General features: G+C 43.2%; 1 protein-coding gene across 2 annotated transcripts in view; it reads left to right on the top strand.

The window, feature by feature from the left end:
- Taf2 (TATA-box binding protein associated factor 2) overlaps positions 1-17,889 on the top strand; it is a 66,604-nt gene that overhangs the window by 1,355 nt on the left and 47,360 nt on the right. For both annotated transcript variants that reach the window (XM_075669087.1, XM_075669086.1), the window contains exons 5-16: positions 167-285; positions 366-463; positions 2,346-2,389; positions 4,185-4,379; positions 6,583-6,685; positions 8,301-8,419; positions 9,018-9,131; positions 12,164-12,263; positions 13,003-13,203; positions 14,685-14,777; positions 15,309-15,370; positions 16,272-16,389. In XM_075669087.1, the coding sequence (XP_075525202.1) occupies positions 167-285; positions 366-463; positions 2,346-2,389; positions 4,185-4,379; positions 6,583-6,685; positions 8,301-8,419; positions 9,018-9,131; positions 12,164-12,263; positions 13,003-13,203; positions 14,685-14,777; positions 15,309-15,370; positions 16,272-16,389 (1,366 nt within the window). The remainder of the gene's footprint in view (positions 1-166; positions 286-365; positions 464-2,345; positions 2,390-4,184; positions 4,380-6,582; positions 6,686-8,300; positions 8,420-9,017; positions 9,132-12,163; positions 12,264-13,002; positions 13,204-14,684; positions 14,778-15,308; positions 15,371-16,271; positions 16,390-17,889) is intronic.

The following is a 17,889-nucleotide window of genomic DNA, read 5'->3' as shown; positions in this document are numbered from 1 at the left end:
CGCACTTCCTAATACTTTTTTTTTACGCCCACCCTTCATCACTTATGCCTGTGAGATGAGTATGACTGAGCATTCTGACCTGTGCCTTGATGACCTTATGCTGCTGACATTTTCACATTTGCCTGTGTAAGCTCAATGCCGCTTTTCTTTTGTTTTTGTTTAATAGAAGGAACATTGATACCTTCTCGGCAGCCCACATGGCAGCCGTTAAGTCAGTTGACCCTGGTTACGGAAATGGAGAAATTTCTGTCAGAATCCCCTCGGAAGCGTCTCACCTCGTCCAAGGTAAGAGCTTTTGTTTCAGGACGTGGCTCTTGACCCTTTGTGTTGCAATAGATGTGGCAGCGTCTGACAATGTCTTGCAGAGGGCAAAGCTTTGCGAGTCAGTGTGGAGTTTTCCTTGGAGAAGCCACAGGGTGGCATACACTTTGTGGTACCCGAATGCGAGGGAACATTTGCTGAGGTAAGTTTGAACATTAGCTGTAATTATTCCCTTCTTGTCTTTCTCTTCAATTCCGACCAAAAAGTCTAATTTCTTTTTGATCTTCAAGCTGGCAGTATTAAAGCCATCATGAAGCAGTAGGAGTACGGTTTACTGAATAAATATTGCAGCTGAATAAATATTCAAGCGTGCACAAAGGCTGCACGTGTACTGGCTATGCTTTGCCAGGAACTGGAGCTTATACTCTATCACTTGCCATTTTTCGCTTTAAAAAGCAAAGCAGCAATTGATGACTACTGTAGTCGCTGACAAACTAAGAATTCAGTACGTGCTTCAAGCTCAAAGCTGCACGGAACTTGCCCTCCGTGCCTGCATGCTACAAAATGTAGTTCCCAAGAGAGACGCCGGTATTGAAAGAAGTTCACCTCTATCGTGATGTTGTGGGAATTAGTTAACATATATTTTCTATTGCATCTATTCAAATCCTCTTTGAGTTGGACAGCAGCGTAACTGCAACTGCATTCTTGGCATGTCACTAGCTGTACAGCTGCAGTGGTACATACCCACACCAGTATAGTTTTGCATGTTGGATGTGCATGCCAGCCTAATCTACAATGGCATGCTCATAGACCGCAACGCAAAACAACCACGTCCCACTAAAATTTGTTTATAAATCAGCCTACCTAACATTCTACAGTGCTGCCACCTATGACCAATGTGCGAAGCAGACAGTACGAGCCCTGCATGTCTGAAACACTGAAGGCATAATTGGTAACGACAGAATTGTTGTTCATGCCTGTTCTCTTGAGTTTTGCTTGGCACCTAAGTCATCACAATGACCACAACATGCTGTAGTCCTCCAAAGCAGTTCTGTTTAAAATTACTATAGCTGAATTCAATGCAAACACATATGGAGCTCTATATTTTTGGTGATTAGACAACACAATCAATATGTGTGTTTGTGATGATCCCGGCTGTGATACTTTCCTATAATGGAATAAGCAAAGCTCATTTCGACAATACATTCTAAAGCTGTGGTACCACTTGCAGCGTTATAAAGCGTCAAGTAGCACAAGTGTGTGCTTCATACCATCATGTTGCAAAACACTGGTTGTTTGTATTCGTCCCAGCCTGTGACAAATCCAGCTTCAACGCATGAGAACTGTAGTTGGAGAAGAAACAAAATCTTCATAAGCTGTCCGAATTATTGCAGCGTCCTGTAGTAACTATACTGCTTCACCCTAGGTGTTTTAGATTGCCTTGTCGTGCTGCGCCATGAAAAGCTCCATGTCTGAAAAGTTAGTGTAGTGCATAGAAGAAGAGCACATGAACACACTGACACAGTACCATGTTTTTGTATTCATGTTCGGGCACTGTTCTCGTGTCCTCATCTTGTTCGCACTACACTCACATTTCAAGACAGCTTACCACAAGCCTACATCAAACCTTAGTCAGGAAAGTAGCGGGGTCCTTGCATTGCAGAGTACGCTTGCCCTCATGGTAAAATCTAGTCAAGTTATGGTACCCATTGTTTTAAAGGAGCACTAGAACTTGTGGAAAATGCAGCCGACACAACCAGGGATCGAACCCATGACCTTGAGAACAAAAGCAGAATCCCATAGCCACTGTGCCGCCACACAGGCACAACAAAAAAGGACAGTGTAATGACAAGATTGCCAAGGCAGACATGCATGCACGATAGGGGATGGCAGATGAGTGACGTTTGATCGGATGGCATATAAACACATGGCACATACTACAATGGCGGCGCAAATGAGATGCAAACTCTCGGCTGGCATGTGCACACAGGCCTGCTCTGGTGCGCGTTTTTCGCTGCAGTCTTGACCTGTCGAAGACAGTAACTGTGTCCATGCTTCAGTATGTTTTGTGACTTCTTCTGCAGCGTGGTGTCCATGTCTTCACCTATGGCCATGAAAACTCTTCAAGGTAGGTTCTACTTTTCGTGGCCACAAGACATTATGTAGTGAATGAGTTTTTCAGCAGTGTCTCTATGAGTGGAAAGCTTTCAAGTTTAACCAAATGCCACTAGCTGTGCTGCTGGCAAAGTGTGGGGAAAAAAAAAAAGCAGTCCTTGTAGCCATTTTTTTGTGAAATAAATTTAGAGTCTTCATAGATGAGTTCGAGACATGCTTAGGAATAAAATACATCAGATAACACACAAATCTCCCTAAAGGCCCACCGTCACAAAATTTTAGACTGTGTAGAAAGCCTAGCTTCAGATATTATAGATACAGAACAGACTTTCTGCAAAATTTTACATATGAAGTACAAGTGAATGTGTCCTGAAAAGCCAACAAAAATATATGCTTTTGACATTGAAACTAATAAATAAGCTGCCATTACAGCTCACTAGAAATGACGCATGAGCTGGACCATTTAGAAACAGTGCAGCATGTGGACATGACCGCCCAAATTGGCCAGCACCCATGGCCTGCTGACTATCTCGGACACCAATCCGAGACTTTGGGCAATGAATTGCTTCGTATCTGCAAACGGCCAGGTGCACAAGTCGTCTGCTTGGGTGCTTTTCAAAAGTTGGTAATAAGAAAATTAGACAATTGCCAGCCCTGCAGCTTTGCCAAGATTGCTTCAGTGGTATATACGACTTGTTTATTACCAATTTAGCCAAAGCAAAATTTCGTTGCGCTTCGCCTTTAAGTGTGTCTTGTCTCGGCTTCAGCTTGTGCACTTGGACCTGGGCATGGTACGCTTTAATATTTTTATTCATTTCTTTTGTCTGACTTCATTCTTCTGCAGCTGTTGTTAAGAAGCCGTTGAATATAGTTGAAAGGCTGCCAAGCAAGTCCATCGAAAAAGTCACACTAAGGCTCTGCCTATGACTTCCGTGTGCATTGCACCTGCATAAAATGTGATTTTAATCACATGTAAAGTATTAACAAATTACTTTAAACGAAAATAAACATGGACTGTACTAATTACTGGAAGGCTTTCAACTGATTTTAATGAAACAAAATGAAAACTTTTATTGCAATGTTTTCATACACTGTGGCCTGCTGTTAACAAGAGCACACTTTTGGTATTCCGGGATCCATCGTCGCTGAGATATTGCAAAAATACCCGCAGACTAATTGATTACTGCTAATTAAATTGATTACATTAACCACTTTCTGATAAAAATAGAATGAGTGTTAGGTTATATTGGATTTATTACTAGTAAGGTATGGCAAAATTACGTTGCTTGACCCTGTGTTTCACAATCGTGCCGACAGCAAGATTGCTGGACTGTTTCGGCTTTTCATTCTTTGGGGGGCAAACTGGCAAAGGTAATCGATTATGCTACGACTGCAAGTTCAGTCTGTTTGTTTGTTTGTTTATTTATTTATTTATTTATTTATTTATTTATTTTGTGGTCCTTGTCTTTGAATTGTGGCCTGCTTACACAATTAACAGAGAGTGCTCGAGACATTTCTTTAATCACTTCTCGACAACAGCTGTTGAGCAGGCGAGTATGCCTTCACTTGGTGGCAACAACAGCACTTTACATAACCCTTAGAAACTGTTGCTAGCCCTCCCTCATGCCACGTTCGTGGGAAAGGTCAGGCATTCTTGCTATCGGCGCAATCATGAGTAGCAGCCTGGGTAATGGAATTTCGTCGCTGTGTACGTCACTCACTTGTGCGAATCTCTTTTTCCTGGGTGGCTGTACTGTTTGTCAACTTTGCTCAATAAAACTAATCCTAGACTGATGGGTCGCTTGCAGGCTGTGGTTCCCATGCATAGACTCATATGCTGACCCCTGCACTTGGAAGATGGAGTTCACGGTGGACTCCAACATGATCGCTGTGTCGTGCGGGGACCTTGTGGAAACCGTCTACACGTCGGACATGAGGAAGAAGACGTTTCATTACAACCTTACCACACCTACGTCAGCGCCCAAGATTGCACTGGCTGTAGGGTGAGGCTCTCGTAGTGTCATCCTCCTTTTTATGTCAAGCCTCTACCCACAGCGCGAGGCATCGATGGCTGTTCACTTTGATTCCTCACGAGAAGGCTATATTATTTCAACTACGAGGAACTCAAACCATGTTTATGCTTCCCTTGTTAGCATTTTCGATTTAACATTATGTTAGGCAGGTGCTAGTTTGCATTAATTTCGGAGTGTAAAAGTCATTCCTCTCTCCATCTGTTTTTGTTTTGATGCTTGTTGTGACTATCCCCATGATCAAGAGACATTCGACATTAACCTTGCCATCTCTGAACTTGTTTCTTGCTGGGCTTTCTTTACTTTTTTTTTTCGAGGACCCTCACGTGTCCCTCAGTTCATGACCCTCACATCCCTTTCTATTTCTTTCGCTTGTGCTTTGAAGTACAATACACGTTTTTCGAAGACAGTGTGTGTGTGGAGGGGGGGGGGGGCACTATTAGCGCAGGGGTGGTGAGTGGTAGGAAAAGTTTCGTTTTTGTTCACTTTATGATGACATTCAAGTTGTTGGCCACGGGGCGATGGTGATGCTTACAACTGATGTCGCAGTAAATATAACAGTAACAAAGGAACAGGAGGCAGGGCGCGGGGCTTGGTTTCTGGTAGAGGCTCTTAGTTCTGACTAAGGCTATGGAATGTGAGAAATGTCATCTGGGATAGTTGGTTGACATCATGGAGCTTCCTATTGAAACTACTAATGGAACTGTGGTGCTGCGTTTGTTCAGCTCCCACGGGAACTTCGATTAGTACATATATTTGATGATGTTAATGCTAGTTGCTTCAGCCGTTCTTGTGACTTTAACCAGTATGCTGTGCCTGCCTTTATTGGCCTAAATTAAGAATCAGTCCTATTTTTCTAAACGGAGAAGGCAATAAGACTCTTTACAAATGTACAATCATTGCAGATTGCTGCATTAGTAATGCAATACTTTGTCCAAGATGAAAAATTTGCAATCTCGTAAAGCCATTTGAAGCCAGCAGAATAAAGGTTAGACGAATTCATTTACTAACTATCATTCTCATTCTGGCTGAATCACCATGCTTGCACTTCCCATAGTTGCCAACGTCAGAGTTCCTTCTAGTAATTTGTATAGGAAGCCCTGCGACTGACTCTGTGGGAAAGAATTCCTGCTTGAGGAGGATTGCTTGCCTCCTGCCAGCATTGCCTTGCAACATTTAATTTGTGTTTCTTCATTATCTTTACCGCTAAAAGAATTCCTGAGAGAATGTGTTCTAGATGCTTCCTTACTACTGCCATTGAATAATTATAACATCTGACAGGCTTGACTTAGGGGCTGCTTAATTTATAAATTTTGGTAACCAGTTTCTTTTTTACCAGCCACACAGCACTGGAGGACGTATTTTTAGCTCGAAGGTTGGTACAAATTGTAGTCGAATGGATACGTTGATTCGTTAGCTAAAACTGTTTCCGGTGCCAAAATTTGTTAAAGGGTCCCACACCAGGTTTGGCCAATTTTGACAGACAAGCGAAGCGCACACCTCACGCGTTGACGATCGTGTCTGCAAATTATGGCAGCGCTACGTTCTGCGAAAACGGCTGAAGTTTCAACCCAAGCACTGCGCATCCTCTCTTTCAGAAGAGCGTAGCTCCCTGCCAGAGAGTCGAGGTAAGACGCACAAACACCATGACCCAACTGAGAGTCCTAGCAACATCACAATGCGAAATGCACAACACCACCACTGGAAATGCGCCGCTCAGCAAAACAGGAAGAGAAGACAAAGAAATGGAGGCGGGGCTCATCGCATGAACTGGACGTGGTTCCTCAGCTTCGATAAGGGAGAAGGAGGGGAAGGAAGGTTGCTTGTGGACGCTCACTCGAAGCAGAGGGAGAGGGTGTCTCTGTCGGCAGTCGCGCTCGCATCTCGACAGTATGGTAATAGGGCATTCAATTTCTTCTATCTCCTCCAATAACAACCCGTTCTGAAAAAATTATTTTAGTAAAACAATCTCTGATAGCTTGTTAGAGCTTCCAGTGTATAACTAAAAATTTGCTATGGGGCCTGGGGACGGTGGTGAGGGTAAGCATCTAAGGGTGGCTGCTTCTGCATCAAAGCCATGTAGTTCCCACCTGACTTCTTTATTAAGGAAACTTGCAAGCACATTAGCCTGATGGCAGGAGTCGTAAAGCATTTGGTTCGCTCTTTCTTTACCAAGGCCCTTCGAGATCTTTGTGGACCCGCAGATGCACGAGGTGACACATTTTTGCCTCCCACACCTGCTGCCCCTCCTGAAACAGTGTACCAACTTCCTCCATGAGGTAAGTGCAAGCATAAAGGTTCTCACGTCACAGCGGCTTGTAACGCAGGAGTTTCACACGTCTCTTGTAGTACTAGTGAGTTGATAGGATATCACTAGTATTGGTGCTTGCTCTAGCCCAGTTAATCTGTTCTTGCACGTTGACATGATAAGGCCATCATAATGTGCACATTTAATAACATACTAGTAGGTCCATTCACTAGTGGCCCCTATGCATACCACGCAACAAAAGCACATTTAACCTACCTGAAAGACCCTTGGACCTGGGAAACCCTGGGAGACCTTACTTAGTTTGTATACTGTGTATTTTGTGTGTCTGAGACGTGTATCATGCATATAACTTCACCGCTCATTATTCCTATGTGGAGTGGCACACTACATATTCCACCAGGCTAATGCCTCGAAGATTCATTTATAAACCTCTCTCTCTCTCTCTCTCTCTCTCTCTCTCTCTCTCTCTCTCTCTCTCTCTCTCTCTCTCTCTCTCTCTCTCTCTCTCTCTCTCTCTCTCTCTCTCTCTCTCTCTCTCTCTCTCTCTCTCTCCGGTATTGGTGTTAGGTTCACGTGTGTTACACTGATGTCATACTCGTGTCGGATTGTGCTGTGAAAACACAAAACTGGACAGTAAAAGTACATGATCACTGTTGTCAGCTAATCAAACCGCATAGAGCCACTGTTCTTTCTACATCATATCAGAGGCACTAGTTAGGCTCAAATAATCTAATTCTAACTCTTTATCAGTGAGAGCAACTTACGTCACACTCACCTGCAGTAGAACCTGGTTCTTATGTTCTCGAAAAAAAAAAGAGAGAAAAGAAAACATACTAACTGACGAAACATACAATTAAATGTTACTTAAATTTTTCACAGACTCAACTGTAGTTGGCATCTATGTAACACGAAGTGTTGGGCGAATCGTTGCATCACAAGACACCGACACATGCCGAGCTGGTGAAGCCCAAGGGGCCTGAGACGCACATTGTCATTTCTTGGGGCATTGGCAAACTTACATCAGCACTCCTTGAATTGAACCTATGTGAGCAGCTTCTTCGAGCGGGGCATTTCGGTGGGAAGTTCTGAGGCACCCACTCGGCATGAATCGTTATGGCACAAGACGCTGACGTGCATCGAACTGGTGGGGCCAGAGCGACCCGAGATGCACGTTGTGGCTTTCCTATTGCATGGCATTTTAAGACGGCAATGGGTGACCGAAGGGAAATCGAGCTTGTTGGCTACGCCGGAATACGATGCCTACAATGCTGCCAGGGCAAAACGTGACGCTGACTTCATGCCACCTGCTGCAGGGAACGGCGGCACATTCTTTTTGCGAATAAAATAAACTGGAAGTTGGCACAGTCCATGTTGTTTCTTGTCTCTGTCTACATTTAGCGTTGTGCTGTAGGCATATCTAGAATGGCCCACCAACTACCCAAACTTTTATCTGTCCGAGCAATTTGCTTTGATACAGCACTTGGTAATGGAAGAAAGGCACCCAGTTGGTTCTATTTTTCTAGTTTTCCCCTCTTTAATGCTTCATCACTGTTGTAACACTTTAACATGACAGTTCATTGTGTTTACCTTCTTCATTTTATGAATTAACTTCGTTCTTTGTCTAGGCTTTCGAGTTCTACGAGGAACTCCTGTCGAGTCGGTACCCGTACTCATGCTACAAGCAGGTGTTCGTGGCTGAGGCCTACGTTGATGCCGACCCGTATGCCACAATGACCATCCTGAGGTGAATCCACTCGCACACTGCTAAATTTGCATGAGCTTCGTTTGTAATTTTTAGGGAAAGGAACACACCTCTTACCAAAGTGTTCATTGTGGAACAATGCACCTGTCCGTTATTAAAGCAAGTAAGCTGTGCTGCAGAGTCTCGAAAAATGGCAGGCCACAGTGATGGCATTGAGTCTGTTTCCTCATGCTTCACATGTTGACCAGACACATGTTGACATCGGTGCCTTTAAAACCTTTGAATAATGCTAGTGGCAGGAGAAAAGAAAGGGCTATATATGAACCCAGTAGGGTCAAGTGCCAACAAATCTGCTGCCATGCCTGAACTTCCTGTATCTCCACAGCAACGTTGGCCAGTCATTAAACAAGTCTTGGCAACTGCCGTTCTCTTAAGCAATAATTTTTTGTTCATTGAAATGATTTAAAAACTGGAAATTGACTCTTTCCTGCCATGCCTCAATTACCACCCATTCATCACGAGCATTAGCACAGCCATTGTTAGCGCTGAATGTTAGCAATTTCACCTGAGCCAAGCCACTGTTGAGGCTGATGTCAATGCTGGGATTGTTGATTTGTGTTTTGTACTTGTTTTTTGACAGCGTCAACCTTCTGCATTCGAAGCACATCATCGACGAAGCGTACCTTTCACGCACGATAATGGCCAAGGCGGTGGCCGAGCAGTTCTTTGGCTGTTTTATTGCTATGCACACCTGGTGAGTGTTTGAAAAGGTTTGAAAGCGTCAGTGTTTTTGCCAGGGTCATTGATGCCAGATTGTGAAGATTAGAGAGCTTGTCACATACTGGCACTTTGTGTGGGTTGTCAACACAGCCTCCAAGACATCTGATCAAACAGTGTTGTTTGGTGAATTAACGTGTCATTTGGCAGTTGATAGTAACTGTGAATTAGTGACAGGGATGATAAAACAACAGGGGACAGGTGCTGGCTTACACTTGATGCTCATTGGAAAACATTGCATCAATATGCCAGCTGTCTGGTTTCCTTCAGTTAAAGCAGGTTCTTTAAAAATTGCTTTTAACAAATAGCGCTGTTCTGCCTTTCCAGGTGGATTTCTGAAAGTGTCAGAAATTGTGCACATGTGTAATTGCATGTCAAGGTGGCTAATTTAAAAGGTTCACTAATTAACATTTTAGCTATTCACTTAGGACTCATGCCACAATTGCATAATTGAAGTGGAACACTAGTGAAGTCATGTCTACTTAGCACAAATCATGAGATTGGCACCACTTTCATTATATTTATCCGTAGAATCTGCTACGAATTATGTTGGGTTTCAGTCAGTTTTGCACAGTCATTTCTATAGCAAGAGAATCTTAGCTGAAATGCTGACATATATTTTACTGAACTTTTGAGGATGGATATCTCGAAAGTGGTGGTAGTTCAGAATTTCTGCTAAGCATGCATGACTTCACTGCTGTTCGACTTCAATGCCTCACAACTGCAATGTGTGCCCCGGAGCAAATAATTAGCAAATCTCTTTGAGTAGATACTTGGATATTCAGATTTGTTGAGCAAGTAATGTCCACCTATTCAGGTAATCCCCCTGAAAATTCTTTATGCAACTCTTTTTAACGTCCATTTTAATAAAAAAAAAATTCAGAGGACACCTAAGCTCTTATGAGTTGTGAATGTGACAGCATTAATCTCCAATTGAACACCATGAGCGGTCCTTCGAGTTTTGCGCTGTGAGGTATGTTATCGAGCTTAGCGATTAAGTTGGTGCATTTTTCTTTTTTTCTCGGTTTCTACGTTGGCTGTAGACCGGGATCGTTTGAGCGGTATTGCTAGAAATTAAGTGCATTTAGTTTCACGCAGCGTGATTGCTAATGTCTATGGAGAGAGTCAAGCTGACGATGTCTTCTTCGGGGGCCACAATGTCTACATTCCCATTCGGCTTGTCCGCTGCCAGCCTTTTCGCTCGTTTTGCTGCATTCTTCCGCTCCCTTACTTCGTTTGTAGCATAGTGGTGTGGACGGCCATGTTTCGCTACTGCTGAAGTTGCAGCCGCCGACGATGTAGGTGCATCGGACTCCATAGTGATATGTGCTGCCCGAGGCCAGCAAGCAGCAGCAGCTTGCGGTGCCAATGCCACGTGTCACCGATGTCCTGCGTGACGAGAGACTGAGGAAACAGCAGTAGCCACCAAGGCCAGCAGCTATGCCCAATGGGGGAGAGAGAGAGATGCGGACCGTGCGCCGGCTTCAATGAGCAAGAGCGAGGGTGACATAGCATCACAATAATGCCCTCTCCCCTTATGCAACACCTGGTGCACTAACGTGGCAGCATGTGTCCCTTTCGCCCGCTCTGTTCCAACGAGGTGCGCTCACGATGTGGCGGGCTCCTGACATGGCGTCACAGCCAATGGGAATTTCGGTTTCGTTTCGCCGCTACAGATGCCGGCTTTCTCGCTCAATGGGTCATTTGATGCTTTCGCATAAAAAAAAAAAAAAGCATTCAATACATACGGACCTTAGCCTTCAGTGTGTGCAAGTGTCAGAGACTAACTATTCACCAACTATAATCAGTAGTGCATATTAGTTAAGCCAAATTCACATTTCCTGAGCAGAACTGAGATGTAACTAGTACATGCTTTACCACTGCAGAAACTAAAGTACATCTCTGGCAGCTTGCATGCAACAATGTTCTTGTTAGTTCCAAGTGCCCTAATACGACTGAACATAGTAGTAACGGGTTGTTCATTTAAATAAATTGATAAATAGATAAAGGAAAATAAAGGGAAGGAAAACTGTTGCTTACTGCAATAACTGTCTACCGCAGTCTGCTGACACCTGAATTATAGTCAGCATTGGAGGGCGGGAGGGGGAGGAGGCAGTTTAAGGACAGGGAAATAGGATAGAGTAAATAAGAACTAATTACATAGGTACAGCATAGTGACAAGGTAAACATATCCATAGTTCACTTGTCGAGTGACTTCCTCGAGGGAGTTTGTCACACGGCCCCGCACACCGGCATTGTTAGGTCACATAGAGCAGCCAGGTGGTGAGGCCCGACTGCAGCTTGCGTGGGCGCTCCTCACAGGAGTGCCTTACCTACAACCGTTCTCATCCTCATTAATTTGTGCTCATATCTAACCACAATAAATATCTGTAGACTATTCCATTCATTCGTTTACCTTATTCATAACAACTCATACATTCCTTTCGTAAGCACTTGCTAGAGTTGTGGGTACAAAAAAAAAGCAGTAGAATTGGTGCATGTCAGCGATGACTTTTTTTTAATCTTGTCATCTCTTCAACTGCAGCTTTTAAAGTGTGCGCAGTTGTATTTGGCTAGAAAAGTCTGTTCAGTTGCAAGTAGTGCATATTAACATTTTTGCATTCGTCACAGCAACAAAACCTATCTTTAGGAAATATCTGTCCTTCATCGCCAAACGCTATCTTCATGCGTTCCTCTACATTTGTCTGTTATTCATGTGGTGTTATCAGGTTCCCTGCCTGCAGTAGCATTTGTAGGAGTTTCCTCACGTGCGTCTTAGTTTTTCAGTGCAAGAAAAATATTTTGCCGACTTTGCATGTCACGGGGAAACCATTCTAGACAGTCGAATTTTCGTTGTATTGTAAAGTTTGCCATATTGTTCGCTCTGATTGGCTGAAATGGTGGCCACACTCTCTCTGGTTGGCCTAAAACACACACATGGCAAAATACAACAGCCCAGCATAGTAGCACCACAGGTTTTTATTGGGATTTGAAATGCGCTTCCTGCAGGGCTGACTCTTGGCTGCCAAAGGGGATCTCCGCGTATCTCGCCGGCCAGTACAACAAGAAAGCTTTTGGAAACAACGAGTACAGGTTCTCAGTTCACAAGGTGAGATGGCACTTAATACCAGTGTTACATGGGGCACTTTCTGTTGCTATCGACCCCAGTTTCTCTACACTGATTGTTGGACTAGCACATCGAGTTTGGCTAAGTGGTTCCAAAGCAGTTGACAGTCATTTCCCTAGTATGCAGTAGAAGTCATAGCGCAGACATCAGCCTACATCAGAGCTTTTGCTTGAGCTAGCTGGTCATAACTACAGGAATAAGTAAAAGGTATCATGGTGCCGGTCCTGTCAATGTGTGTTTGTCTTCATTTTTTCACACCATAATGCTTATTCCAGTCAGCCTACGATCACAATCAAAATGCTCAATTGTGATCCATGGATCATGATTGACTCGATCCTCACGAAGCAAATTTGCGATTCTTCCATAGTTGGGCTTCAGCCCACTAAGGACTGCCACTACCAGCATACTCTGCGGCAGTGTTGACATTGTGATATTTGCATGAACTAAGTTTGTTAACACTCATGTATCATGCTTTGCCTGCATATTAGAAAACTTGAGGCAGCCAAAATTAATCCATAACTAGTGGGCCACTGCGACACCTTTCATAGGCCAATCCCTGCGTTGGCATGCTAAACAACACACATAAAAATGTTGGTGTCTGTTTTGCAAAAGACATAGTACTTCTCTTTCTTTCCTTCCAGTCAGTTATCTAAACTTGTAACAAGTCATTGCAGAAGAGGGCATGCTAGCACTGAATCATGCGTTTGTTTTCTTGTCACAGCAACTAAAAGAAGTGACAGCCTATGAACAGGAAGCAGGCGGCATCATACTGGACCCGAGTGGATGTGACAACGTGCCTTTCCACTTTCCCGTCACGAACCTGCACACGATGTCGCCAAAGTACGCTGAGATGTTGCGGGCCAAGTCTCACCTCGTGATTCGCATGCTCGAAGACCGCATCGGAAGGGAGCTGCTTTTGCAGGTACCGAGCGCCTTGATTGCTTTTCTTGTTGTGCTTATACCATAACACCCATGTGACAGAACGTCGCAGAGCCAGCATGTCATAGAATGTGGTCCAAGTACAGCATTGTGAAATGGCGCTGAATCTGAGGTACTTGCGTCGAAACCTGTGAAGCTTTCAGGCAGGCTAAGCAGCCACGTACGAATTGAAATTGTGCTACTCGGCCGCATTCTGAAGCTATGATATAGACATTGTTGGAGTTTTGCTATTTAATTAGTTTCATATACGCATGTGACCATTATGAAAGGTAAAATCCCGAAATTTCTACTCGAGAGGCCCTAGCGGTTTTACACATGACTCATACATGACGGGGCTCTACTAGGCTCTTACGCTGAATAGTAATTTAGTGCGTGTTCACGTAGATGTTTTAATTTCACAGTTTATACGTAAGCAATAATTAAACAACTTCATTGTTTCCTTTTACATTTCACACCTGGAAATTGTTCTCTGTATCAGCCTTGTCAGAGTCACCAACTTGACTCTTGTCACATAGCACTAAGTGACAGCTAAGTCGGTCTGCAATCAAGTATTTGATGTTTCAATTCCTCTCACGTAATAGGCTACACTGGTAGCATAAGGAACCAATCAGGGTCATTCTACATGGCAATGGCACGCTTCGAAGTTGCAGGTTCTCTTGCAGCAACAGTTCAATCTCATTGTAATGAAGTCTCATCCACCACTAAAATGTGTACATCAGATATTCATTAAAACAGTACTCGTTGACATTGACAGAAATAAATTTGGAATCGAATCTGTGCGAAAGGAGCGCAACTGTAATACTATGTATTGGCACTGCAGGCCAGTTTGAGCAAGGCACGTGAGACGCTGCTTTCCACATTGCGGCCTTTTTCCTGTTAAGCCAAGCCAAGGCAACCTGCTGACCAAAACGCATTTGCACATCCTGAATATGCCTTTTTGCAAATCAGATGATTCAGACATGTGGAAAACTGCAGTTGCAAGTTGCACTTGCCGGAGATCCAATATTTTTGTTATGAGAATACATATTTTGAGCTGTAAGTGCACACACTTTTGCTTCACTGTAACCAATATTGTGTCAGATCTTGAATTTTCAATTTCATCATTGCATAGAAATCATGCTGATATAAACTGTTGCCAGTCAAATTTTAAGTTTACTCAATTGTATCTAATACAGTTAAACCTTGTTATAATGAAATTGTATCAAACACAAAAATACCTTCATTATATAGAATATTTGTCATAAGCATTCAATCGGTACACACTGACATTCGTGAGAAATTTTTTATATTTAATTTGTCATATCCAATAATTCGTTTTACCTGTGTTCGTTATATCGAGATTTGACTGTAATTCACTGTATTCATGTTCGTTATAACGAGATTCAACTGTTCTGTCAGTATTCGGTGGAGCATTATATTATGTGGGCTTACAATGTGTTTGTCGTTCATTCATTCACTTTGCAGGTGTTCAACAAGCTCCTTTCTCTCGCAAGTTCTGCAGCTCAGCAGAAGGTCACTTCTAACATGTGGCACAACATGCTTCTCTCGACAAACAGTGTCAGTATGTCACTTCATGCCCTGCAAATAATTGTGCCCCCTGTTTTTTTTGTTTTTTTTTCCAGCTGCATTACGCTTTAGTACATTCTGATATCAGGCTAGCAACATTACACTGCACTTGAAGTTCCCTTCAGAAAATTCCATTCCAGTCAGTCAGTCCAATTTATTGCTCTTCTTTAGATGTCTTACTAATATACATAATTACATCACAGCATCTACATTGCTGGCAGCTGACTAATCGGGATCTAATAGATGCCGATGAGAAATGGGCAGAATTGTGCCTCTAGACAGCGTACATTCTCAAGCCCATATATTAAAAAAGATAGACCAATTGCCTGAAATTTCTTACTGGAAAATTTAAGAGTAATGTATAACCCACAAATCTTTGACAACTCTGTGAAGGCACTCGTTTTTGCTGTAATGTTATAATTGCGGATCTGTCGCGTCTTTGTTTCTGTGCTTGATTTTTTTTGTGGGGGCAAGGGTGCCGTGTTTATCTTCTCACGTCTGCATTATGCTTTGTCATTGCAGTTCCAGAAGGCAATTTTTATAGTGACTGGAAAAGATATCAAGACCTTCCTGGAGCAATGGGTGTATCCTTTGCAACAAATTGATATATCTCTTATCTGCGGCCAATGTTGAAGGGGCTGCCTACCATTGTTTAAATGGACACTAAAGCGAAACAATAAATCAGTTTAGACTAATGAAGCATTGTTTGAGAACCCTGCAGGCATTCATTTAAAAAAAATAGTTTGATTATTACATGAGAAAATGAAGGTCCAAGTATCAGTATTTGAATTTCGCGCTGAAACCCCAGCGCCAGTACGTCAGCGTGACGTCAGGGATTCCAAAGTATGTTTTCGCATTTGGGCCGCGTTGGCTGAATAAAGGTTCCCGAAACTTGCCATGTTTAATATCTGGTTCCTTTAGAACACAATGTAGTCAATCTGTACGGCTGTATAGGCCCTAGAAGATGCCATCAAAATCCAAGACGTCGCAACCCCCAGGTGTGGGAACTTAAGTAGGCGTTGCCACCCGTATTTCGTTCTTGCGCATCTTCTGGCTTACCAAATGTCTTATCGTTGTAAGAGTGGTGTTTTTGGTGTTGTAGAACGGTAATTTACTGATGCAGAAGAAATCATTTTTCACTTTAGTGTCCCTTTAAAGACCTGCTGTATTGTATTGCATTAGAAGGCCTACCATTCAAAGTGTCTAAATCTGCAGCAGTTTCCCCTGGCAAGTGAGTAGAAAGTTGACACGTGACAATATGATTGACTTGTAATTGTTCATGCTTAGATAACTCAAAATTCTAGTCGACTCAAACAGATGTCATTACTTTGGTTGGCTCACCGTACTTTCAGTTCATTTTCAAATCTTTTAAGCATGCTGTCACAGTCACAGACAATGTCACTGCTTTGTTCCTCAATGGAGAACTGCTGTCATTCGCACATACACTAGATCAGTTGGCTCGACTTGACTCACCAACGCACACAGACGACAGGGTGGTCATGCAAAGTTCCACGGTACATTTGTCTTCAACCGCAAGCGCAACACAGTGGAGCTGGAGATAAAGCAGACTGACACACAGTCTCTCGGTATCAAGAAATATGTGGTAAGTGATAAGGATCGCAGCTGCATCGTGCAGGCGGTTTAGCATCATGTGCATTAATTATATGCGTTAAGCATCATACAGCCACTTTTTGTCCACATTACATTCGATATTTGTCGATTGTTATATTTGATAAGCCTTTCTCGTTTTTATTTCTCGCATTTTTCTTTCTCTTAACCTGTGTGCCAATTCTTTAGTTCTAACATTTTTCTTCCTTGCTGTTTTTGTAACTCATTTCAGTGCCTGCTGCAGTAGTATTGTGTTTCTGCTAACTTGTATACTTGCCCACTCCTCGTGAAACCCCTTCATCAGAGGTATTCGAGGTATTGTAAACAAATAAATAAAATAACTGTACAGTTTCTTTGTTTGTTTTCTTTTTTTTTTACTTATTACAATATGGCAACAGTGTTAGCCCTTGAAAAATGCAAGCGTTGGAACTTCTAACATCTAAAAGAGCACCTAAAGCATTAGCTTCACAACAAAACCTAACTTCTAGTATTCATGCTGGGCACAATGTGACCACTGCTTTTTATGCAAGACATGCTGATTAATATGCTGAAGTTTTTATTTCAAAATGCTGCCTCACGCAGTGAGGCTCTCACTTAGGCAGCAATATGCACGTTTAGACTGAATGCCAACGACTTGCCAATGGCCCACGTAGCAGCAAACCAGCATTTCTGAACTCGCACAAAAGATCACATCTGTTGGGGCACTGCCACTTGCTACGCGTTACACTTTCTTCACCATCACATTCGGGGTTCTTTTGCATCAAATAATTGCTTTTGTAATGTTACTCGACTGTTTTAGAACATGGCAACATGACTAAGCGCCTAACGTCAGCTGCGTGCAGTAAAATATGTCCCCTTTGCCAGGACCTCTATACCCAGTGGCACCGTCTCAGCGCACCACCTGTGCACCACCGTTGTACGAGAACCTAGTTCTCATATAACGTGGTTCTCATATAACAGTAGTACATATGACTGTTCTCGGTACGTAGTTCTCGTATAACCGTGCACTGCTCTACGCCACAGATCTCGGAGGCCCATACTTGCACTTAATAGTCAGCCGTGTTCACCAGGTTTTTCCGCAATGCTACATGTTAGGTAGGCAGCTGAGCATACAGGCACGAGGTACCCCACGTCGTTGCGCTTAGTACAATTTTTGTGGCAGTCTGTTCGAAATAAGAAATTATGTACAAGCCCAGGCACAATGAAGGAAATGAAGGAGGCGGCTATAGGTGGTGTTAAAAACATGGTCTCCATATTTCCAGTGCCTGCAGTCGCCTCTAGCACCTGCAGCTTGCAAAAGCATGGCCTTCGAGATTAGTTTTCATTACTCTGAGAGGGGCCGTTGCTGAGGGGTGCAAAATGGAAGCCACCTATTCACTGTAAAATATGGAGTTGGCTGAAGGTTCTCGCACAGATCCTGAGGATCTCCTTCTTTGCCATTTTGCAGTCTGAGTGCTTTGCGTGAGTTCAGCCTTACACAAAGTGCAAAGGCTTC

Source organism: Dermacentor variabilis, chromosome 9 (assembly GCF_050947875.1).
Source record: "Dermacentor variabilis isolate Ectoservices chromosome 9, ASM5094787v1, whole genome shotgun sequence".
NCBI lineage: Eukaryota > Metazoa > Arthropoda > Arachnida > Ixodida > Ixodidae > Dermacentor > Dermacentor variabilis.
Note: the sequence above shows the minus strand (reverse complement) of the source record. Positions and strands in the feature narration are given on the sequence as shown.